The 26341-nt window shown below is 40.8% G+C and overlaps 1 protein-coding gene across 21 annotated transcripts in view; it reads right to left on the reverse strand.

Annotated features, from left to right (window-relative positions):
* nrxn2a (neurexin 2a) overlaps positions 1 to 25849 on the reverse strand; it is an 88938-nt gene extending 63089 nt beyond the window's left edge. For 3 of the 21 annotated variants that reach the window (XM_078286810.1, XM_078286809.1, XM_071898259.2), the window contains exons 1-6: positions 25141 to 25786; positions 18476 to 18505; positions 10337 to 10662; positions 6179 to 6340; positions 1171 to 1600; positions 107 to 490 (exon numbers count right to left, since the gene is read on the reverse strand). In XM_078286810.1, coding sequence (XP_078142936.1) covers positions 107 to 490; positions 1171 to 1600; positions 6179 to 6340; positions 10337 to 10662; positions 18476 to 18505; positions 25141 to 25786 — 1978 coding nt within the window. Of the gene's footprint in view, positions 1 to 106; positions 491 to 1170; positions 1601 to 6178; positions 6341 to 6949; positions 6973 to 10336; positions 10684 to 13411; positions 13425 to 13660; positions 13693 to 13769; positions 13792 to 18138; positions 18154 to 18460; positions 18512 to 20543; positions 20556 to 22555; positions 22577 to 25113 lie in introns of all 21 variants that reach the window. The other 18 variants (XM_071898260.2, XM_071898263.2, XM_071898258.2 and 15 more) reach the window with 15 other exon arrangements.
* Positions 25850 to 26341: the final 492 nt, after the last annotated feature.

Here is a 26341-nt window from a genome sequence, read left to right on the forward strand (position 1 = left end):
TTCCAGCTATGGGGGGCCACCACAGCTAAATGAATATCAAAGAAACACATTCAAAAAATGTTATAAGGCATGTTAAAAGCCTTGTTTCAACCAAAGCAACTCTTACCGTTCTCACAGTTGGGACCCAGGTAGCCAGTGCCGTTACAGTCACAAATATGGCGGTTCCAGCCTTCTCTGCACTGTCCGCCATTGGCGCACGTGTCTCTGGTGCACCTGATGTGAGTCTCTCGGGTGCAGAAGCTGCTGACACCCATGGTGCCCTGGACCTCCGCCAGCCTCCACATGTCACGGCTCTGTCCGTCGATGAAGAGGTCCCTCACGCAGCCCACATAGCCAACGCCAAGGGAGGCCGTCCATACCTCGGGCGGCAGCATGAGGCCCTGCCGCTCCTCAGGCAGACCTCCCAGATACATGTCCCCGTCCAGGTCTAGGATCTCACTGCCTTCATTAGCAGAGAAGGGGCTGCTGTGGCTGTTGACGGAGATAAAGCCTGCGGGGCCGGCATTACCAGTGAGTCAACTTATACACTTATACACACACAAAATATTACTAACCCGTTGCAGAAAACGAGGACAGGTGTGTGTGGGTTGTGGTAAGGATTCAAGGGACGAAGTGAGAACAAACTGTGAGATTGAGGAAGTGGGCATTTGTCCCTGCTGTTTTTTGTGTGGATAAAGAAACTGTCTTACTAGTCCTTAGTCCCACTAGGAGTTAAAACAGATTTTGTGAACAGAAGAGAAGCTAAAACTAAAACTTGCACTGGCAGTGAAGTGAAGAAAGATAAATGACAAGTCTGACAGATCGTTGTCATATTACCCTGCTTGGGAAAAAATAGAAGGCAATGTATATATTTATATATATATTTATTTAATTATCATGGGTTCTACTAATAAGGGCAGACATTTCCCCACATGAGGTGGCAACTGTATAATTGGCCACTTCTGAAATAGGTTAACATCATTTTCTAAATGTCATGCATAGATAGCAACTAAAAATAAAACTGTAATTAAAACAGAATATGCATGCATGCTTCACTGCAGTGAAGAAAAATGGATCTATGCGATTTCACATGGAGATTTCACAGCTTATAACCCTTTTTACTGGACAACCAGAGCAACAGAGGCAGAGTAACAACACAGCAGGCTTCACAAATACACAAAACTCTCTTACCTTTGCGCCCCTCCCTCTGGAAATCCACGTGGCACCACTCGCCATCATTGAGCCTCTTGTTACTGGCTTTCATCTTGATGCTGCCGGAGCCCATATCCATGACCAGGTAAAGAAAGCCGTCCAGCAGCTCCATGGCAAAGTAGTCGGCCCTGGGCTTCCTGTCGGACTGCGCGCCCTGCAGACTGCCGTGGCTGAACAGCAGCAGGCCGCTGGGCTCTGTGGTGCGGAAGTCGAAGGATATGGCGCCCGTCTTCTTGGTGTTCCACCTGGGCAAAGTCAGGTAGGCAGACGGCGTGTCGAAGGTGACCGGCTCCAGGGCTTCCACATTCTCACAGCGGAATATCAGGTCACCATGGATACTGACCTTAGGGTCTCGCTGTTCAGCGAGGCGTGACAGTTCGAGCCTAAACTCATTATTCTTGTAGACCACCTTGAGAAATGAGAGAGACTGCCTAGTGAGATGACAGCTGGGAGGAGCGACAGTTTCAATTCACTATTTGAATATTACTCATTTCTAAATGGCAGAATTGATATGACACATTGTTATTCACAAGGATATAGAAAACAACTGTTTCATGTTGAATCAACCATGAACTCAGACCTGAAAATGCAGATGAATTCACTTCAATTTTACTCAACCAAACTGATATTATTTATTATAAACTGAGAAGCCCACTAGGCATTGTAAAGGAACACATTTTGTCTCAGTGAGAATGCTCCTGTCTCATGCTGTGCATCCATGTAGAGATAGAGGAAGCATGTACAACTGAACATATTTCATTTTCACGCTTCTGGCACTCAATCCCAAAAGCTGACTGACAACCAGCTTCAGGGTGTGAACGTAACTGCCTGAAAACACACCAAGACGCTTTAATTCACACCGCACAGCCAACAGCACCTACCTAAAAAAATCCCATGAGAATACTCAAAAGGAGCAGGAGCTGTGAAAATGCAATTGTGTTTTTTTTTTTTTTTTGATACAAAGTGCAAACATTTACATTTTAGACATTTAGCTGACACTCTTAGGGACTTACAATGGGTGCAAGAGTAGAATAAGCTGAAATTTCTAGATCGTCAACATTACAAGCAGCCATTAGTAGGAGTGCAACGATCAAAGCCATAGCACCCACACAATAACAACTATTTATATGTGCTTAGAATATTCTTGTTGGGTGTGGTGATATTAAAACTAGAAAGAGACGGAACAGGGAGTAAAACCAAGTGCAAGTAGACAAGGAAGGTAGGAGAGAGGGAGACTTAATTCTTTACAAGCACCGATAATAGTTCACCCAACATAAATTATTTGAGTGGGTAATGTTAGTAATTAACGAGGTAGTAATCCACTGGAAAGTTGAATTTCTTTTCGGAGCTGATGATGTAGCAGCATCTATGTTGTGATAAAATCAGATGCCAGAGTCCTTGTGGTACCTGGCTATTGATTTGAATTTTCAGATCAATCACAGGAAAATACTGAAATACAAAAAAAAACATCTGAAAAGGACTGACATTAATTAAATGCAAGGGAAGCTCTGTTTACAACCATCAGAATTGCAGCTTAGTCAGATAAGATACTTGCGCTAGCTTTATTATGCTGTTGTTTAAGATTGTTATTCTAGATGATTAATTATGAGTTCATCAATATGTACAATAAGAGACAACAATCCTTGTCTCATATTGTGTCAGTGGTAAGTCATCCATAGCCCACCCTTATCTGCTTCACACTGCTTCACACCACACAGCAACCGTGACGCGCTCCACGCTGCACAATGGACTAACCGCAACTTGCGGCAATTTGCGCCATTATCAGACTTCACGCTGCTTAAATGTGACTAATTATACAGTGAAATCAGATGGTTAAACTGACCACCTAGTAATGTGTATAAAAGAGACAGAGAATGTTAAATAGGAAGACAGTCAATCAAGGCAATCACTGATACAAACCACAAACAATGGATTGGAAACATGCTATGTTAACAACATTGCCATGGCTACAAAAAGGCACACCATGACCTCGGCAGGGTCATTATACAAGTCAAAGCACACTACAGGAAGTGGAATCCTATTCCGACCATTTGCACGGCCGTGGTATGCGGCAGGATAACAGACTGTCTGGGAAACTGTGCAACTGTACAAGAGTGAAGCAAGTCAAGTATTGACTGCACACATCCTCCCTCGAGACGCACTCAATGGCTCTCATTCATCAAGCTATCATGGAAAAGAGCGCACAATCTGCCGTGGAAATGATCCTGAGACACTTGCCACGTCTGATTCATAAAACTTTCTCACTTGATTGAGTACCGTGTGCAAACAAATGACTATTTACATATGACACACCCAAAATTAGAGGCGTTTGGCAACTCTTGGCCTATAAAAAGGAAGGCTCCAAAGTCCCCATGAAATGAACTCCCAGTACTGTTACTTCCTGGAAAACACAGTATCTTTAATGGTGACCTCATGCTGCACTAGTAGGCGTAAATATTAATTTCTAACTAACATAACCATCAGATTTTTGAACAACCCGCCCCTCCACACCACTCCCATCATATAAAACTGCCTTTCTCTCCCTGACTCATATTCCATTGGTTTAGACTTTTGATTGATCCCTCACTGCATCATGTCCCATCCCAACATCCTGTTTCAACAGGGAATGCATCAAATCCAGGAAGTAAAGATATAATTCCATGGGGTCTTTAAGGTCCTCTAGTATGAGATCTGCCATGGTTACCGGCCTTGACCATAGGCATTGGCCTATATACAGTAAAGCACACCATGTCCAATGATCCAATTATGCTGCGTGCCTCCATAAAGAGCCTATGTGTCTTCCAAGACTTTAGGCTATTTATTCTTACTTTTGATAAAAATAAATTCCACAATAAACATTGAATATTACATGTTATTGTGCAATAGCTTGATGAAAAAGGGCCAATGTGTTTTATGGTCAAATAGAGGAGAATAATACGACTTCCTAAGTGAAGAACACTTCTGCTCCTAACAGCTGTGTGAACACGCTCTCCATGACCAAACAGTACAGTAAAAGTAGTAGTGGAACCTAATTGCACTCTGCAGCATATCCTGTGGACACCAATTAGCCGGTGTCTTCACAGGCATAATCATCTCTTCCTGTGCCCAGTCGTAGACCGAACATTTTTTTTCAAACGGCCACTATTTTTCCTGTCGCTGAAAGCCCCAGGGCAGCAGAACCTGATAACTTCTGCCCAGAAGCACTCACATCAGTTATCATGTAGCAGCTAGAGAAATTAATCATGGTCCACACTGACTCCATTCCGTAAAATTAAACAGATCTGAGATAGATATCCCCCACAGTAGATCCACTGCTGATGCAATAACTATTTCACTCACTGCACACTGCACTTTCCCGCCTGGCCAAGATGAATATATATGTGACAACAGGGCACGTCTTCAACTTTGTCTTCCCCAAGCTCATCACCGAACTCAAGCTCTGGACTTTCTGGCAGGCTGATCCCACACTCACCCTCATCACTGGATCTTCTAAGGTATGTCTACTTCATCCTCTACTCTATTGTGATCAAGCACAGCAGTAGTGGGCCTAAACACCACCAGCAAGACAGGCTACAGAGAGGAGGTTACTATAACTTCTCCGTGAATATCAGCAAAACAATAAAAAAAGAGCTAATTGCAGACTACAGGACACAGAAGGAAGGGCACAAAACCAAAATCCACTTGAATCTTGAACTTGAAGAGTGATTTTTTTTTGTTTGTTTGTTTTTTTCAATTTATTTACACTGCAAACTAATTCTGTGGATTATCTATTGGAAATCATTTAGTAAATGCCAGGAAATCTTTATTATGGATATTAAGGTCTGCATTGGAGATATTCATGGGCAAAATTGAATTGAACAAAATAGTAAAACGATCAAAACTAACAACATAATACATATTAAAATGAATGTTGGTTCTGGTAAAAAATACTGAAAGTTTCCAGTTTTCAGTAACTCTACTCTCTTTGGGATGTTGTATTGTCTCATTTAAATGTATCTAATGATTCAAAATTAGCAGCAGTCTCAGAAAATATTGTGAAATGAGCACGAACTCTGAAGTACAGATATTGCAGACAAATAATTTGAAGATTAAGTTCCTCCACCACAAAAGGATTACGCGACGACAAATTGGACACGCTATTTTCACGTGTTTGTCATGAAAAGGTTAGCTAAGTAATGGTTAACACCAAGCAAGTGAAACAACTTTGGTTACAGTTGGTTACTAGGGTAAGGTTTAGATCATGGGTAAATAATAAAAGGGTTAGGGTTCACTGAAAATGAAAACTTCACTCACAGTAGATAACCTCTTTGTGTGAGTTGGGAATCCATCCCAGGTCATTTGAGGTGAAGTTTGAAGGTTAATGTATACACCCATCCAGCCTCTACACCTTTATTTTCACTGCACTATTTCAATGTCGAACTACTGCTTTTTTCTACTCATGTTTCCTCCTAATCTTTTTGTGGTGCTTAAAGGTATTTCTCTCACTTTTCATGCATATTTGCATTATAAAACATTGTTCTCAATTCCTGAAATTTTGTGAGACTGAAAATGGTCATTAGCCCGCAATTCACTGCTTTGTATATTCTAATTCTAACAGGTGGAGCTGACTACGAGGTCTTAACTTGCATACTCAAGATAATGTGGCAGAAACCGGCTGCAGTTGAACAGCAGCAAGATTGTGGAAATAATGATGAAAATTGAATTCACGCTGTGTTATAGGAATGAACAGTAGAGGCTGCAGTTTTTCTCATGTATATTAGAGCCTGCTTTCTCCAAGGGATTCCTGAAGGAATCTATAAATGCATGTGCTGTGCAGAGTGCAGCCTCACTACTAAATGTTTCTCCTTCAAACACCCTACAACAGGAGAATCAATACAATTTTCTATACACAGAACATGCTCTGCTTATAGGAAGGGGTGGCGCTACCCAAGGCGGGCAGGATAGTGTTTCCAGTCCTCTGCTGAGGCTGAGGTCAGGCTATACTCACATCCTTCAGACAGCCCATGAAGTTGTTGCTGACCGGGGAGCCTGGCAGGTCGGCTGTGTTGCGGCTGCCCCCAATGTAGAAGAGGTCATCAGAGCCCAACATGGTGTAATCCTCCTGAGTGTAGCCAGTGGTGGTTAGGATCCCATCCACCAAGATCGTCACCTTAAGGAACCGTTGGGTGCGGAGGGGGGAAATGAAAAGACATGGAGAGATTCTCAGTCAAACAGAAGGAATTGGCCTAATTATTTCATGCTTCATCTTCTGAATTTAGTTGAGCCTGCCATAATGTTGGATCTAGAAGGCAATTACAAGAGTAGCTTTGAAGGGTCCGCAAATCTCAGATGATCCCTATTTCTGGTATCTTCTACATATTGAGATTAAAGATCTCAAGATTGCCTGCTACAATGCGTCCACATTGGCAGTGACAAAAAAAATAATTATTTTTATCAATCTAAAATCAGTACACAGAGACAAAGGAAATAAATTAATAGGGCTGTAGAGGAAAAATGATACGCTTGTTGCCATGACAATAAGCCAACAGTTGACATGTATTTCTGCACAAATGATACAGCTCCCCCCTTGGGCTAATAAATGAAAACAACTCAAATTTCTTTGTAGGAGAATAAATGAGAGCAGCTTAGTAGAGTTCTTTTGAAAACCTTGTTGTGATTAATTGCACATATGGTCGAAATTTAACTATGGCAGCTCAAACAAGGTAGGAGATATGCTCGTTCACAGGTTCAGTTAATTGCTGCAGTGTTCACCTTAGGCCAACCAGTGGCATTTTATAACTGCTGGAACTCAATGGCAAGACACATCAGTCATCAAAATCAGGCCAGCGGTTTCTGAGATATCTTGTGTGACAAACATATGCAGAGGTGGAGACCAATTCAGTCCACCTGCTGTTTTACTGGTATTTCAAAATCGGGACTGAGAGATGAATGCTCGCAAAGGTAGTAATTAAAATTGGGGAGAAAAAAAACAATTAGAATCACACTGGATTCCAAATATTGAGAAAGGGAGATGCTGGCTGTGCGTGGTTAGCAGGGTAATTTTCACAGTTCTACACCACAACTCTCCCTGCACCTATCAGAGAAGAGCGAGGTCCTGGCTCTTACACTTTAAGACTGTCCTGTTATCAACAGCATTTACTCACAGACTGTTTTACAACAGCCTGATAAAGGGCAACCCATATATACTGTATGGCTGCTAGTGGAGTCAAGAGTTAGTGTGAGAATTGAGGGCATGATTTGGAAAAAAAACAATGGATGAAAAAGTGTGTGCATGTGTGTGTGTGTGTGTGCACAGTGTCATAAATATGTGAATGCATCATTAATGAGGGTCACGGAAGGAGAGAGAGAGTGAGTAAGAATCAGGGTGCACACAAGACAGCAAAAGGAAAGACAGATGTAGAGAGAGATAGCAATCGCAGGAATTCTAGCCTGAAAAGAACCACCGGATCTAATAAAATGTTTCCACTCGCGCTCTCACGGGAGTTACCGTTCCCCCTATCTACATGTCAGTGAGGTAACTTATCTGAGGGGAAAGCAATTTACACAGGGATCAAATGCATGGCTGAAAGCATAAGTGAGGTTGCAAGCATTGGATTGCTACTCCACTGGGAGCGTGGGTAAGGAAATAGATGATGAGGGGGGTGAGAGTTATATACAGGTTTGGGTGACAGGTTCAGGATCTATTAGGAAAGACTGGAGGGTTAGACACAAAATGGTTGCTAGTTTAGCAGTGAAATCAATCACATTCAAATAGGTATTGTCAACCTGCTATCAATGCAGCGCACATGGCCAAACTCATTTTGGAGAAAAGTGTGTTTAGTTTGGCTGTGGTTTATCTTTCAAGCAAATTAATTCAGTTTATTAGGTACACCTAACCAGCACCAGACAGGACCCCCCCCCCCTTTTGCCTTCAGATGCCTGAATTCTTCAAGGCAAGGATTCAACAAGGTGCTGGAAATGTTCCACAGGGATTTTGTTGATTCAGTAGCGTGACTCAGTTCCCTTAGATTTTTTGGTGGTACATTCATGCTACAAACATCCAACTCCACCTCATCCCAAAGCTGCTCTACTTGGCTTGGTATAATTTGTGGCCCAAACTTTTTTTCTTTTTATGTTTACATGTAAGTGCATAGATCAGCAACTCAAAATAAAACATCTAAGTTATAATTTTCATAATCTGCCCCGCATCCTAAAGTAGTTGAATAGCCCTGGTTTAAATTGGAGAATGATTAGGGAGCCAGCAACAGAACAGCGTTAGTAGAGAAGCATTTAATGTAACCGACACATCCTGACAGTCTGTAAATTAGGTTGAGAAATCAACACTGTGAAACCTATTATATGGCTGTGCCTTGTCAAGTGGACAATGTTAATGAAAGTGAAATGTTAGAGGCACGTTGGACTTGATTGATGTTCCAAAACCACATGAGAAATATCAGAGTATGTACAGACACAACGTCAAACACGTACAAAGGCTGTAGCCATTATATAAGTCACACTTTCTCTTGCATGACTGCTGTGATACTGCTGCAGTTGCTGCAATGCTGGACCGCCAAAGGAATTGTTTTTGAATATTTTGTTTAACTTTTTTGAGTGGAGTTTGTCAAAATCTGACACAATGTGCACATTTTGTTCTACTGTACAGTGGTAGAGAAGAGAACAGGCAGTAAAAACCACAGCAGCGCTACTGCAGAATACATGAATAATGAGTAACTTCTATGATGGATATCCCTGTATGAGTTAAGTCTTTCTTTCAATAAGGCAATAAGACCTTCGGAGCATCATTTTAATCCTGTTGGTGCAGAAAAAGCAAGTTGCTGATTATAAATGGATTTAGTAGTTTCCACCAAAGCAATCTACTTCATGACAAAGAGGGCAATGACCTAATATAAGTCTGAAATGTCTATCAAAGTGGAAAATGGGAGTTAGGGAATCTAGCAAGGTACAGCAGGCTGCAACATTAAAACAGAAACCAACATGGTATTTTGATAGTGGTTATTCAGGCTTTGATGATGGACTATACTACCTAGGGTCTATTCAAATTATTTAATAAAATAGTTATTAAGTGTACCTAAAATATTTTGTGGTATGAGTCACTGAGGTTCAAATTATGGTAAACAAACAGAAAATAAATAAATAAAAAATGGTGATATGTTGAACACATACAAACATTGTAAGTTGCTTGTTTTCATTAGTTTTAATCTTTTTTCATTATAGTTCATTAGTTCTACAGTAACTGGTTTCTCTTGGATGATAATAATAATAATAATAATAATAATAATAATGATAATAAACTTTATTTGTATAGCACCTTTCATACAAGAAATGCAGCTCAAAGTGCTTTACAACAGAGAAATTACATGCACCAAGTGCTTTACATAAAAAAAAAATGCATCTTCACATGAAAATAGACATAGAATGAGCATAACATAAGATGGAAAATAAAACCCACTGAATAATAATAGTAAAAATATGAGGAATGCATAACATAAGATGGAAAATAAAACCCACTGTAAAATAATAATAAAATAAAGTTAAAAAATAGAGTACATAGGATGCATAAAATCAAGTAAAATACAACATTTTAAAAGAAGTGCAGCAGTGCATAAGTGCGAAGCAAAGTGAAGAAAAAAAAAAAAAAAAAAGAGTTTAAGGCCTGTATCTGGAAAGTCATAGCTAGTTAAAGGCTAAAGTGAAGAGATAAGTTTTTAGCTTTCTTTTAAAAATATTTAGCGAGCTGGCTTCCCTGATATCTATAGGTAGTGTGTTCCATAGCTTTGGGGCATAATTGACAAAGGCTGCATCCCCGAATTTTCTTTCGGCTGTTGCTGGGAACCTCCAATAAACCAGCAGCAGATGATCGCAGTGTTCTTGAAGGCAGGTAGTGAACAAAGGAGTTAGCAATGTAGCTTGGTCCTAGCCCATTAAGGGCTTTGTACATAAGGAGGAGGACCTTAAAATCAATTCTAAATGTTACAGGAAGCCAGTGTAGAGCAGCTAAAGAGTTTTGAATGAGCTGAAGTCTCTCAGTGGTTTTTTTTGGGAGACCAGTAAAAAGTGCGTTACAGTAATCGTTACACATGGCGGCAGAACCTTTCTGCCAACTACAGGCTGACATAAAGCAAAATCAAAATCATGTAACATAGACACAGTGGTGTGTGCAGATGCATACCTGCCGGAGGTTGCGTGTCACACGGACATCATGCCAGACATTGTCATTGAACTTGCCGCTGGCAGGTTCCACCAGCGCCTCGAAGGCACCAGAGCCCAGGTTAATGACCAGCCACACGGCTCCGTTCCTCAGGGACAGGTTGACATAGTCAGCTGACTTCCCTGTGTGAAGCAGCAGGCCGTTCCTCTGCAGGGTGCGGAAGGACAGCGTGATCTCATCCAAACTGCTCTGGATGGGCGTCTGAGACAGGTTGTAGCTGAAGAACTCATTCCCTTTGAAGGTGGCCACTGACTCCTCCTGCCCTAAGAAGGGAAGAGACACATCTTAGAAACACCATTTTTTCCAATCATCAGGTAGAAGTGTGGCTTATCTATAATCGCTGCTGTATTGATATGCTTTGGTGACCCATAATCATTAAAATTATTTTGAACAGGATGTTTATTTGTAGAGGTCATCACTACATAAGCTGAATTTGCAATTTCTAGGAAATCACTGCATTCTGATTCAGTGTGCTGTAAACGGGCCTGTTGCCTGAGAGAACACTTGGTTCTGTTTGGCTTGAAGGATGTCCAATACATTTGTTTAATGTACAGTAAGAGCTAACAGCTCCAACACAACTATTTGATCAGCTGTCCAAATCTAAAGTGATTACCAGATTTAGCCATCGATTAGGAGAAAGATGTTGTTCTTTGTCTGTTTCATTGTCCTGGGACCTCGAGGTCAACACATTACACATGCAACAATAATAACATTATCAATGCACTCTTGGTGTCAAAGGTCTGGTGCAGTTGATACAAAGTCTCTTTTCACATCGCATGAGCGATTCCCACTTCAACCAGCAATGATGCAACTCATGATTCCACTTAGCAATAGATGAAGCCTTTGATCTGTTTGGGAGAAGAATGTTGATATTCTTTTGGGGACAAAGAAAAGGCTAGCTAGCTATGTTAACAAGCATACTGATTTGGACGTTATTCACCAACCATAGCCAACTGTAAGCCGCATTAGTGAAAGTTAACTTATATTACAAGATTTTTAAAAAATCATTACAGCACAATTTCTGTTCATAAGTGTATAATTCAAGGGTTGTGAGCTGTGAGCCTGGGCTGGCCCATCATACATTTTCAGCCAGCACATGGAGTGATTTTGATTGCCAATTCATTTTGGATTTCAGCTCACTCTCTTCTCTTCACATCCTCAACTGAACCACAATCCAAACTGAACTAATGCATCTCCCCTTGCATTAGGGCTCAGATTTACTCTTGGGGATCCCCTCAGGGCATGTGGCTGTCTCAATTCACTCACCAAGAGAATAAGATATCCACCACTTAATAAATGCGACACCTACGTGAAAACTGATAAAATTATCCAAAATTTGACTAACAAGCCCTTACTCACCTGCAAATACAATACTACTTACAATAATTATGATACCTAATATATATTTTGAGAATCAAGAAAACCTCAGCAGGTGCAAATAGAAAATCGAGACTTGAATTGAAATAGCAGCAAACTGTTGTAAACTGAACTAGAAGTTACAGCTGCAAAACTTCCCACTGCTTGTACTTATGTTGAATGTTGTGTTGTGATTTTGTTGACTTGCCCTGTGGGTTTTGTCTTTGTCCTATTAAATACTGAATAATGAATAAATGAATGATGCTGTATTTTACTCCAGCTAAGAGCTAAGAGACTAAGGCCTTGCACACACATGCTTTAACACATTTTGGAGCCCATTCTTAATCTTAAGAACAGTGAAATACACACTTCCAAGGTTGTGACGTTTGATATCGAACCATTCTTTTACACTGAACCACACTTAGGAGTATTGCTGACCATTGTATGATATAATGCGGTTTTAAAACTCATGAGTGGGCTGTTTCAAGCTGATATAGTCAGCCATTAGCCTATGTTTGTTTGTCGTTGGTAGTATAGGTCTGATCAGAGCTGAGAGTGAAGGAAAAGTGGTTATGGGACACCAAGGAAACCAAAATTACTGTTGAGCTCTCTGGAGGTGCTGTGGACCTAATTCAGCAAAACATCAGTATGTGGGAGGTGTCCACTTAAAGCCCTAAAGCCATACATTTTCTCACCTACTACCCCTTTTCTCTAATATCCAATAAGGTTTTCCTCATAAGAGCTCACTCCAAATAGCATGAGAGTTGCATCATATCCTGTGCACTGGTTAACACTTAGGACATGGTTTTGTAAATGGTGTGGAAAACACATTCTTTGTTGCGGGTGTGTACAAAGAGTTGTTTGCCGAAGCATTATCCTCTCTATCACATAATCTAGGCTCATACAACACACTGCATGAAAACAAAATTGTCTTCAGAATCTTAAAAATAGATTAATCTTATGAGTTTTGTTTATTTAACTGTAGTTATCAAATTGTTCTGCTAAATTTTAGAAAACCTGTGTGAAGTTTTCAACTTGGTAATCATCAGTGAGGAATACAGACAGTGCATGCTTCATTAAGAATATGAACATTCTGGTGGTGATTGTTGTATGACTTTTGCAAATCTGTAGTTAATGGAAAGTTTCCAAAACCATTAAACCAAAACATTTCTAAGAACCCTAAAATTGTGTGTGATTAGAGATAGGCCTACCTGCTACACGTAACGGTAGAGTGATTTGGCCCAGTTTGCTGGTATAGTCGGATTTCTTTACAGTGGAAGCACATTTCATCACTATCACTACAGCATATTTTAAACACCTTGGGAAAAATACTGGTCAATTATCAGATACCTATGTCAGTCTAACCACATATTGCCTTTGTTGTTTGTATAAATTCACCCTAGAAAACTGTTGTTGGTCAGTGTGGCAGGCAGAGCGGCTCAGGACGAGGACAGGACTCTCCTGAGGAGTCTGATTCCATCCACTGCCTCCCCCCAGATAATCTACCCCACCGGCTTCCTGTCTTTCCCAGCTTTCCCTACTGGAGATGTCAAAGGCGGATAACCCAGAAGCCTTCCTGGAGGTCTTTGAGGGATCAGCGGTGGTGTGTGGGTGGCCTGAAAGAAAGTGGACCGTATGTCTGCTTCCCTTGCTCACCTGGGAGGTGCAGCTCACAGACTATAGTCTGCTGCCAGAATAAATACCAGCTTGTAAAGAAGGCGGTCCTGGTCTTACTCGGCCTGACGCCAGATGGACATCGGCGACGATTTCAAGGGATCGCCTATGAAGTGGCCTCAGCCAAGGATCTACACCAGCAAGGAGATCACTGAACAGACGGTGCTGGAGCAGTTCGGCACCTTCTGCAAGCCACGGTCAACTGGATCCAGTGTCACCACCCCTCTAAACGGGCTGCAGCCATGGCCATGATGGAGAAGCATCTTTCCCTGCAAATGACTGTAGGAGGACACCCAAAGCTCCAGAAAAGGAGCAGCCCATACTGGGCTCTGGCCAGCACCAATGATCTCACCCTGTCTCCGCTCCTCCTGCTTCTCCCATTGTCACACCTTGCTGTACTCACCCTCTTCTCTCTCTCTCTCTCTCTCTCTCTCTTCCTTTACATCTCCCCAGGTTTGTGTCTCTTCTCCCTCTATTAGTTTGGACCCACAAGGGGTCCCTTAAAAGCCGGGACAGAAGTGCTAGCTCTAAAGTGCTAGCTAAAAGATTTGCTCTAGGCGCAGGAACGTCAAAAGCACCTGTAAGACAGAAGCACTCAGCTGAGACACTTTTCAGCAGGAGATAAAGTGCTTGTATTACTCTTCACTTCCATCTCAATTTTTTTTGCAAGTGGCAAGGCCATTCAGCGTCACACGGCAAGTAGGGAATGTTGATTATGAGGTAGCACGGTCTGAAAGGGGTGAGGCACCCGATAAAAATCTCAATCTCCTCAAAACTTGGAATGAGGTAGTCCCTGTGTCTCTGGCTAGTATGGTGACTGGGAGAGATGAGTTGGCACCAGAAAATCAGCCAATTCCTCATACTCACCACATAGAGACTCCCCCAGGGGTAAAGGTGTGGACCTGCCCCTACTTTTTGCCTAAACACAAAGCAAAAAGTTGTTTAGGCCAAACTGAATTATACAGCTCTGTGTGGACTACTGCAAGGTTAGTGCCGTGTCCAAATTTGATCCCTATCCAGCGCCCACGGTGAACAACCTGCTGGACCTGATAGACGGCGCTCGTTTTAACCCAACACTAGATTTGACCAAGGGCTACTGGCAGAATCTCTTGTCACCAGAACAAAGAGAAAACTGACTTCTCCTTTCCCGATGCATTGTACCAATTTGTTACACCTCTTTTCAGACTATTCAAGGCACCTGCTACATCTCAATGACACATGGACTGGGTGCTGCACCCTCAGATGCCTATTCAGATGACATCATCATCTATAGTGACAGCTGGCAGCCCTGGAGGGCTGTCCTGGAGACCTTGAGGCGGAGGGTGCCCATGGCCAACCCAAAGAAGTGTGCAATTGTACACAGGGAGCTACGGTATCTGGGGCACCACTTAGACTGTGGGCAAGTCTGCCCTCAGATAGATAATATAGCAGCCATTGCAGTACCACCCAGGGACCACCCAGTGCTATACGTTAGCCGCAAATAAAGCACTGTAGAGAAATAATGTCTTGCAATCAAATAGGCGGACATCACCTGCTGCTACTACCTCCTGGGCCACCAGTTCCACCCTCTGTTCCAATCATGCCATGTTGCAACGGCTCCACCGCATGAAAAATGCCAACGTGTGGAGCGCTCATTAGTATCAGGCTTTACAGCTGATTAATTTCAAAGTGGTCCATAGGCCGGGGGCACAGATGGCAGTTGCTGACTTCCTCTCGCGCTCAGGGGCGGGGGAGTCGGTTGTCGGCTGGACGCACCCCAGCGTGATGGGGGTATGTGGCAGGCGGGGCAGCGAATGAGCATTGGTCTGAAGGTGGGGAGAGCCAGGAACAGTCTAGCCGGTCAGTGAGGCACACCTGTGCCCGATTAATCTCGCCCTTTATATTTGTGTGTTTCAGTAGACGCTGGCAGAGAATGCTGGGACTGAAGCACATGGGCACACAACCACATCTGAGTTTCCTGAAGCCTGAAAAAGCTGTTCATTCTTTTGTAGACGGTGGGACTCATCCCTGAAAGGGAGAATGGTGGTGTGTTTTTGATTTGTCTTTCTGGATTGTGGAATTATTTGCTGCCAAAATAAATACAGACTGAACCTCTCCAGTGTCCCCGCAGGCGACAGACTGAGCGTTGTCAATAAGTCAATAACAAAACTCAGAAAGAAAATTAAATGGCTGGAAAAAAAACTTTTATATGAATACCCATGAAATCATAAAAAATGTGCTGTGTTACTAACGTTAGTTGTGCCTTGCCTGAGTATTGCCTGGAGTGTTATTTTTGTAAATTTTCATTCAACAATCAATTACTGTTCTCTACTTCTCCTTTACTGATGCATGAAATGGTGCAATTACATTTACTCCTCATTTCATGACAAATCACACTGTGGCAGGCCTTTGGGACATACTTATGACTTGCTACATATCTTATCTTGTAGCTTTACTATACCGCAGTAGAGAGTCTTAACAGCTAGACGGGTGAGGCAGTAGCAGTACATGTAGCTGCATAGTTTTAGCCTCATACCAATCAGTTGAAGGAGCCTGTATTATGGAATAATGTTATCTTTTGGCCTTGTACAGACCAATCACTATTTCTGAACATGAACATCTCTGTCCCAAAGCTAGTAACCGCAGAACCAAGACCCTAATCTATGATGTCATACTGATGTACAGCCTGGAGCTGCGCAATTTATAATGAATGGGTGAATGACTTTGTGGACTCATACTGTACAATATTTGAGCCTTTCCATCCAAATGACCTCTATATTAGTGTTATCAGTTCCAAACCAGAAAATGTACCCAAGAAAACCCAGGGAAATGCCACACTCAATTTTTCCATCTTTTCCAAATCATTTTCTATGGGAGCAGGAATGGTATTTTTCAAAACTGAAATACACTGCTATTGCACTTGAAGTCTGTGCAGTATGTTTATAGTAATAAAGTTTATATTAAAATACTCTTCGACTGTTTCAGCACCAATTGTGATCAAAACCATGAAGAGAAATGCTGCTAATGCAGATTGGGTTTAATCTCTATGAAACTGCAAAGTCACTAATAGCTGTAAAGGTGAAATAAATTTAGGGTGTTTCTGTAGTCAGATCAGTAATCTTTAGAACGCTGAAAGCATATTAATGTTTAGTTTGCATTTGAACCAGAGATTAATGTTTTAGCTCTAGAAAAAAGGTCAAAGTAAGATTTCGCTGAGGAGAAAAATTATCAGGACTTTGTTATACTGTCAGAATGGGTCATGAAAGCCAAGAGTCTATGTTTAGAGACAATACTGATTGCCATGGAGACAGGGTGGTGAATTGTATGTACATTCTGCCAAATTAATTTCTGACAAAAAACAGTACCATAAATATGTAGGCTCACATGCATCTCTTATGGGAATAGAGCTATAGATCTGATAAACACAAATAATCAAATAGTCAGTATGCAGACAAAGGCTGCTTCTTAATATGTGTTGTTGTGCGTTTTTGTTTCCTCCATGACGTGTTTTACGCAATAGCTGACCGCCAAAGCACGATTCCTAAACAAAAGAACACAAGGACGGAGGATGGATAAAGATCCTGGAAGTTTAGGTCCTAGTCGAGGATGTATCGGATGATGACCTGACTGACGAGAACGAATGGGAAGCCCCAAGATTCACTGCAAGCACAACGCATCACATCCGCTCTGCGCTGCAGTCTACAGTACAGAGCCATTTGAAACAGCTGGGAAACTGAACAGCTGTGCGTCTTAATTGATTGCACATTAGTTCACTCGCTACAAGACAACTTGGGAAGGACTTTCTCCACAAGGTCACAAGTAGCAACTTGGCATTCTTAGATTTGATAATCATCCAAAGCATAAACAGAACAAACTTGATGTAGCTGAGTGTCACCCATCCTGTCAACAGTCAAGACGTGAATTCACAAATTTTTGCTAATTAGCTAATTCTAATGCTTTCCTTTCCACTAATGTGCAAATGATTTCCCATAAAAATCCTAATACTGCATTGTGTTTGTGTTTTTTTCCCAAGGCTTTGCATCACAGTAGCTTTACGCTGATGCATTAGTTCTTCACTGCTAGACAGTTGAAGCAGCAGCATAGTCTTAACAGCACATCAACTGAAGTAGCTTGAGCAGCATTATCTTTTGACCTTGTACAGCCCAATCACTTTTTCTGAACATGAGCAGGACATCACAGATTAGTCTCTTCCTGAGTCTCTTCCTGCAAAGGGAGCACATAGGCAAAAATAACAAAAATGAACTTCTATCAGTATTTGAGATGTGTTTTTCCTGAATCTGTGTCCACATGTAACACAACAGCACCAAAATTACTGCCACGATGATAGATAACTTGGATAAAAATTAGGACTCTGGAGAATGTTTTAGATGGCATTTAGAGGCAATGTTATTTGCTTCCCACTTGAAATGGGCAGAAATTTGATAAATCACTACTATCCTGTATCTGTATGTAAATCAGATGAATGTATCCAACACAGCCATGAATAAATTTGGCAGGAAGCAAAGGCAAAAAAGAATTCCTCTCATAATATGCTACTGTATATTTCTGATTTTAGGAAAAGCAAATAAACTATTTTTAAAAAAATAACAGTTTGCAGTAACCTTGGAACATTCGAGGAAGCTATTTGTTGATGAAACATATTTCCATTGAATGGAAATATGACATAAAGAAGACTACTGTGGCCTGAGGACTCCTTTGGCATGAGATACCTTTACTCTTGACACCTGTTTATTCCCTTTGAAAATACCATATGAAACCAAGCCGAAGAAAGGCTATGAGCATAGATGCATTACCTTGGTGAAAAACTGCAGAGGTCAAAGGTGATGTTCCAGTAGCTCAGTCAGTGGTCAGGACAAGGGTTTGACGGACAAAAATTGAGTGAGTACAGTGAGCATAACATGACAGGAAGCAAAAACGAATAGGCAAATATATGGGAGAAAGAGGATAGGAAATATTAGTGCAGCACAGTTAACTAAAATGATTGCAGGGAGGGAAATGTTGTGATCAGGTGGTTGGGAAGGTAAAGCAAACCAATAGACCCCATACCTTGGCGGTTTAACATCAGGTGCGCCAGACCTTGAGGGAAAGAACAGAAAAAAGGATACGAAAACAGGAAGTTCATAAAGAGGTTTGGGAAAACAAAAGCATTGTCACAATGTTGGACTGCAGTTTGTGACAGACATCCTGGGGTAGGTACGGATGTCAGAGATCAAAGTAAAACAGAAGGGGAAATCAAACTAAAAACAGACAAACATCTCAGGAGGGGGGGGGAGAGCAAGATAAGAAAAAAAACATCTTGATTGGTGCAACCCATACAGGCAGTTGCTCACACAGATGCTTTTTTTCAAATGGAACACATATGTTTACTTGATGTAGACAGATTTTGAAGATCGTATTTTTGTTATAATTAAGTTATTCTCATTTATCCAATACATAAAATCTTCATTGCAAACACCTTACGCAAAAACAGACTGTACTAGGTTTCTATTTGGATTGAAAAGGACCAGTTCCAGAGCAAACCATAACAATTAATACCCTAGGCTGTGAAAGCTAATTTCACTTAACTGTAATCACGGTGCTTTGGGGATCATTTTGATGGCTCCCAGCCTCAATATCTACAGCAGCAAGGTGCTGAGACAAAGTGTTCTACATATTGTTCTTTCATTTTTCATTTTCAAGTCAATGAATGTATCATATTTCAGTGAATTTTGTAATATATAAGAACTGACACTCTGACAAAGCACATTGTGCTAATCAGAGCTGGTTGGAATCTGTAGACTCTTTGAGGAAATTGGCCAATTTACGTTGAGGTTGTAATGTTATTGATAATTTCATCATGACACTCCATGAGGGATTTAGAACAACGATCATTTATTAGTGAACTGGCTGCTGTGCATACACATGCTATCACTCCTCTACATCTATTGACCTTTTATTTAGAGTGGCAAGGTGAACCTATGACAGACACAATGAAAACAAAGACAATATTCAAAAGAGCTCTGCACTGTCAGACAGCATAAAATAATTTACTGTTTGCCAAAGCTGAAAAAAAATCCTTTTTTTATTGTGATAAAAATCCCCATACTATTTTCCAGAACCCTTTTGAACAGTCAAACCTTGCTTCAGACATGAAACATGTCATGCATTGAAATGTACTGTAGTGCTGCCATCTCTGTGTTGGCATAGTAACAGGCTTGTGTTTCTCCGTAATATGATGTTGACCAACCAACCCTCCTCTCTCTCTCTTTACTTTCAGTTGTTTTTCCTGGAGTGAAGGTAAAATTTTACTATTTCTTCTTTGACACTTCTCCTGAATTTGTGTCTCAGTAGCCTGTTAGTCTGTGAAAAAGTAAGCATTGTCTATTATTTTCAACATTAAATGTGACAGTGAAGTGGAAACACCATGCCTAAGAACATATTTGCCAATAAATTTGTGAGGACATGAAAATGTCATTTTCCATAAATAAAAAAAGGGAAATAATTTATGTCAGAGAGGCTGTTAAAGCAAGAACAAAAATCATCTTGATTTGTTTTTTTGTCATGTAACTGTGACAGTTTGAACATTTGAAAATACTTAAAACAACACAGATTAAATCATTTGATGAATTTTGATACATATGTAATTATGTATTAGCACATAATATTAAATTTAGGTAGTGTTTCAAATGAGACAGAGATTGCTATCCTTAGTTTAAGAAAGCCAAATAGCAAATACAAATGTCCAAGGACCTTTCAGTCATTACTGCGACTTTAATTAGCAAGCATCTAAGAAGAAAAGGCCATTGCATGAGGATTAGGATTTGCTAAATTTGTTTTTCCATGAAAAGTACAGTATTATGGAGCCTGTTGTAATGAGGGATTAGACCAAGGTCACTGCTGCTGAAAGATGCAAGCCCACTAGGGCCAGCTGTGTCCTTTCTTTCGAAGATTTCTATGCTTGCTTTGTCATGTGCCACATCCCTTTAGTTTTCTCACCATAGTTCTTAGTATCTAATTATTGACTACTGACACTTAACACCCAAAATCTGAGAAAAAAATACAGCAAAACAAAACAATGGACAATATGTCTGCACTTTGCATGTGGGTGTTTGTGTAAGGCTTTTCTATATGTTTGAGGGGTTTCTCTCTTTGTTCTATATCTGCTGTGTGAGGTGGTTGTCCTTATCTCTCTTTCACAGACCTGTTTTTTGCTCACAGAACATCAGAGGATGCTGCACTCTTTTGGCATCAGAGCATGCCCCACCGTGGCCTTTGTCCGCACAGATAGACAGGAGTCTACGTGCTGCATACATGAACAACTCGGAGGACTCACCTGCCGTGCACTTCTGATCCAAAGGGTTTCACCGCTAAAAAGCAGTTCCTCAGAATGTCAAATAAAGAGAATTCTTGCACCACTTAAAACCCCGGCCAAGACCAAATATAGCATATGGGTTACCATCTTTACCATCTTTGGGGGGGAGGAGGATTTAGCTAATGCATAGACGTGTCTATTTCCATCGAGGCAAGGACCACAAAGACTTGCTGCCGCATGTCACATTGAATTGTCCCAAGGATAGAGAAAAAAGAAGGGATCTGGTGAGTGTCACTTTCCTACTGTCATCGTTGTTTTCATGCATTCTGCATTGGGGATTGTCTCCATGTCAAAGCTTTAATCCAATAAAGATTCTGATGCGCTCTCTTTGCAGTATGTCATTTAATAATGCTTGCCTTTTTGCTGTGAGCATAGCCATGCCATCTTTGCTCATCACAACTGGTATTAAGAATGATTAATGCTTGTTTTTGGAAATAGTCCTGAAATGAAACCTATTACCTATTACTGAAGCATATCATGTAACCACAGATCTCTATATAGCCCTCAACCAAGCCTTTCTTGTGTGCTGTATTTATCATTAAGAATCTACCAAAGCATTTACCATCTTTATCAAAATATTACATCTAATATCATATATGCATTTAAGTTTTATTTATTCTGCATAAAGCCATAAAAGTCATCCTACATTCAGGCGGACTTATTCTGCACAGCTGGGTTACGAGACCATACTGTTCATGCAGATGATGTTTTACAATCTCCAGTCTGTTTTACAGTCATCTACACAACATGGAAGTGTCAAACCTGGATTTCAGAGAGCAGGTGTGCGTAGGTTGGTGCTTTTCAAGTCAGTAACAGTGATTTATAATGTGCAGTGGTTCAGTGCACCTAGTGCTGGTCTCCTGAGCCTGTTGGCTGCCCTTTCACCAGAACCAGCAATCCTTACTGGGGAGATGGATGTCTCGCTCTGCTGCCGACAAAACAAAACTGTATCTCCTCACTTGTATTTTCAATCTTCATTTCCTGTGCAGTACCTGCATCTCATTAGAGACCAATCCTGTTTAATTGTGATCAGTTAATTGTTACCAATAATGAGACAAATTGCCCTTTTCCTGCCAAAAGAGATAGGTTAATGATTAAGAAGAGGATTTCTAAGGTACCCTATTTAAACATTTCCATTACTGTGAAGTCACATGGTGCAAAGAATTTGACAATTTGATGAATGCTCTTGGTGTCAAGGCCATAGTAAGCAGTCGTGTTATATCCAGGGCTTTTTTGCCATCAATATCTGGATTAAATCTAAATATCTACCTTAGCACATAACGACATCTTAGACAACATTCAGTGAGATTCACTCTTTGGGCAGAGACTGGGTATACTTTAACAGTAACCAGAACCAAAAAAGAAGCATTAGTTTACATGAGGAACATATGGTACTGAAGAGAGGAAAAATACAGAAGCTGTAAATAACAATGCAACGCATCTAATTATGTAAAGTGTACAGTCATTTTCTTTGTGTTGCAGTATATTAATGTTTCCCCAATAGCCTGACACCCACTTACTCTGCAGACCTCTCCAGTCACCTTGAGTATACTGATTATATATACAGTGAACGTTCAACACATTAAGCGCTCTTCTCTGATTGACCTCATGACCAGTGAAAGTATATCTCCTTTCAGCTCAATTTGTTATAGTTGTCAGAACTGCAGTCCAAACTGACAATAGCCACCCCCATATTCCTGATGCTGTGATAATATCCTTTGCAGTGAAGAGCAACATATAATTACATCACACAACAGTCTTGGACATGGTCTTACCTTCTACTTCTTTCTGGACAGCTGTAGGAGAAAAATAGAAAAACACAATATTTAGTATATTAGTGACAGCAGGATGTTAAGTATCAAACCACTACCAGTCATTCAGTATCTCCATAAAATTAATCCTATTATGTGCATATAAACTGAGACAATTACATCTTACAGATGCCATATATTTCATATTTCAAATTTTTCTTGACCTTTCTGCTTGGTTTCACTTTAGGTTGTTTTTGGGTGGGCACAAATTCGATCTGTCTCAACAAGTGTAATCACAGTTTAAAAAGTTTAACATGTTGAGCACTTTGAAATGCACGTGTACCAGCCAGGGCCTGCGATGACAACAGACATGGTTTGTCCAGTGGAGGCGTGAGGTGTTGCTTTGTCTTCTGGCTTGCTGCCTTAAAGGGTCTTTTGGCTACGTTAGCTTAGCACAAACATAGGTTTGGTTGTTTCTTCTGTGTGTGCAGTTTTGACTACTGAATCGATATTGCCAATAATGTTCACACTGTATAACATTAAGAGTCAGTTTATCAGTGATATACAGTAAACCATTGTATTATCCATGTCGGTTAGCAGTTTGTTAGTAAGTTAGCTTTAGTTAGCATAAAAACACCAGATGTAGGGTGGAAGTGTTTAACTTCTGCTTCTGGTATTGTGCATTTAGCCGTGCTAGAAGAACATTAAACATAGACACTAACTCTTGTAAACACAGTCCATTCACCACAGTAAATGGCCCAGCCACTGGCACACTTGGTCTTGTTTGGATGAGCAATAGAGCCAGCATGGTGGGGATTTGAGATGTTTCTCAAATGAAAGTGACAGTTCTACAGTTTCCAGTAACATGCAGCTTTCTGTGTTTACAATTGAGGAAATATGAGGTAATTAGCAGCAAAAACAGCTAGATTTTGGATCATAAAAATAGGGTTCTACAATGGCAAAATTCTAAAAGCCTTATTCGCTTTCAATGTATTTACTACACTGACAACAAACAGTAAAACATTTCAATAAACCTTTCACAGCCTTATTATATTGCCTATGCCTATTGCATACTGTATGTAGCCTACTGATGAATCATGCCATGTCTGTTTTTAACCGTGCCTCAAGTAAAGCCAAAAACAGCTTTTCAACCTGGGTGGACAAGTATTCTATTCCTTTGTATTCTATTGTATTCTATTCTACCCATCACCATTAGATCTTATGATCTGTTGTATTTTTATTTATTATTCTTTATATCTCATTGAAATTTAAGTTTCACCTTTTTTCCCCTCTATGTAGGTATAGATAGGGTACCATAGCTCACTTTCTTATGCCAAGTTCTGTGCTTGTTGTTTGCTCTTGGTGTAGATTTTCCAGAAATAAAAAAAAAAAATACCCATGCTATAAATGACACTCCATTGGTATTAAATGTCTCCATGTTGAACGGGAAAACAGCCACCCAATCTCCTCAGACAGAGGCTATCCTCTGTGACTTGGAAGATAACGCGGGGCTGCTGAGACGAGAGTCTAAACCTGATGCAAACATCGGACGATAAGTAGGCTACTGCCATGGTATACTTTGACAAGGAACGGTTTCATGTGGGCTTTATTGATCACTCGCTTGAGCTCAGTGTGACTACTGCCATTGCCATATGGTTGGAATAAGATATTTGGTCCTTGTATAAGTTGATGCTAACTGTAAGGAAGCCAACATTTTAGTGTTAGTAATGGTGCAGCCAAGGTACGTAAGCACTATAAAACCATTATAAAAATTGCCACTGACAATAATGTAATGTAGGGCTGCACAATTAATCATAGATCATCGTATATCAAGATTAATGATTGTGCAATTTGGAAATATTAAAGGGTTTGTATTTTCATTTCCCCTGTAAGTCCTGGTGTGGTATATCAAGTGCTTCCATTACACATAACCAATCACAACCTTTAAATGTCCAATGTGCACCATGTGACCAAAACAAAAGTTAAGATGGAGAAGCAGACAGCTTCGGTGGGAAAGAAAGAGAGAAACATTACATAGAACATCTTTGGAAAAACAGTAAGTAAAATACAGTGTCACACTACATGCTATGCATGCATATTTTCAGTTACATTTATTAACATTTAGTTTTATCTATCTCATCTTATTTGAATTTTGTAAATAAGGACCACAATAAGAGTAAGAGTAAAATAAGACTTTCTGGCTGCTGCTCTTTGAAAAATACTGAGTGAAAAAGTGAAAATATGTTAAAGTGCAAAAGTGCAATAAAATATTGTATTTCCTGAAACTGGGACAGTTAATCATGATTAATTATCGTAATCACAAAATTTAGCAAAATAATTGTGATTATCCTTTTATGCCAAGATCGTGCAGCCCTAACATCATGATAATGTTTCACTTCAGTAGAAATATTTCCACATACAAAAACTGATGTTTAAAGCCCTGTGAAATATGTAAAACCATGGGCTTTAACTGCAAATGTAATCAACACCATGCATATAATATTAAAACATTTCTTCTTGGTAAGAATTATAACAAGAATTCCAAAGAATTACCTCAAAAAAACAAAGCAAAAAGCATAAACATAATAACAATTGTATATTTTTCTCACCTTCCTGGCAGTACCTCTCCCTGTAGCCGGTGTTGGTGCAGTCACAGAGGACCTCTCCCTGGTGGATGGAGCACTGGCCTCTATTGCTGCAGGGAGAGTGTGTGGCACATATATACTCCAAATCACTATGAACACCTTGACCATCCAACAGCACTGGTAGTGCCTCCCCCAGTTTCAAATTGGCTATAAGGCCCTGGAATGGCGGCTCATATTTAACAGTGCTGGATGTCAGGGCAGACAGACGCACATCTGGTGAGATCCCACCTACGTAGAGGTCACTGGCTACCACCATCTCATTCCTCTTGGACTTCACCTCAGCCACTTTCTCTTCGTTATCCACCACCAGCCTGGTCTCTCTGAAATTTCGAGAGAGGAGGATTCGGTGCCAGCGCAGGTCGTTGATACGCGTCTCTGTGTGCAGGGAGGCCGGTTCGGCACAATGGATGGTGAAGCGCATCTGCAGCCGCCCGTCTGCAATTAGAAGCTCCAGGAAGTCGCAGTTCCCTCCATCATCCAGGTAGAGCATCAGGGCTTTGCTGATGTTGGTTTTGAGAATAAAGCTGAGCTCACCTGATGCCCTGGCATCCCACTGGCCATAGCGTGTCCACTGACCAGGAACCCCCTCATATTCCAAAGCCATCCCCATTACTGTTAGCACCAGCCCAGCTAACAACAGTGACCACGAAGCCTGGCCTTCACACCTCCCCATGACGGTTACTATCTTCAGCTACTGGTTCTAATCCCTCCTCTATGGTCTCTAATTGATATGAATCCCCCACAGCTGCGTGGAGGAAGGGTTGTCTACTGTCTACAAATTCTTGTGTTATCACCGTAAAATCTACAGAATACCTCCCAAATTTAGGAAGTAAGTTTCTTTAGCCTTGCCTCTCTAGCCTGATTCTTTTTGCCATCTCTCCATGGGTGACATGTGAAAGAGTGAACAAATGAGGCACATTGCAGAATACTTTGCATCTAGTTTGGATTGGCTGAGAAAGAGAGCAAACACAACTGATCCGCAATACTCTGTGCTTCCTCGTCTTCTCCATCCAGAATCTTGGCCTCCATCCAGCAGTGTTCCTGTCAGTTCTCCATGGGTTAGCTAGGCACACAGCCAAGCAAAAACAGGTACAGCCTCCATCATTTTCAGCTTCCCAACATCCTAAGACATAAAAAAGGAATGTGTAATGAATGGTTGGAAAGA

This window comes from Centroberyx gerrardi, chromosome 11, assembly GCF_048128805.1.
Source record: "Centroberyx gerrardi isolate f3 chromosome 11, fCenGer3.hap1.cur.20231027, whole genome shotgun sequence".
NCBI lineage: Eukaryota > Metazoa > Chordata > Actinopteri > Beryciformes > Berycidae > Centroberyx > Centroberyx gerrardi.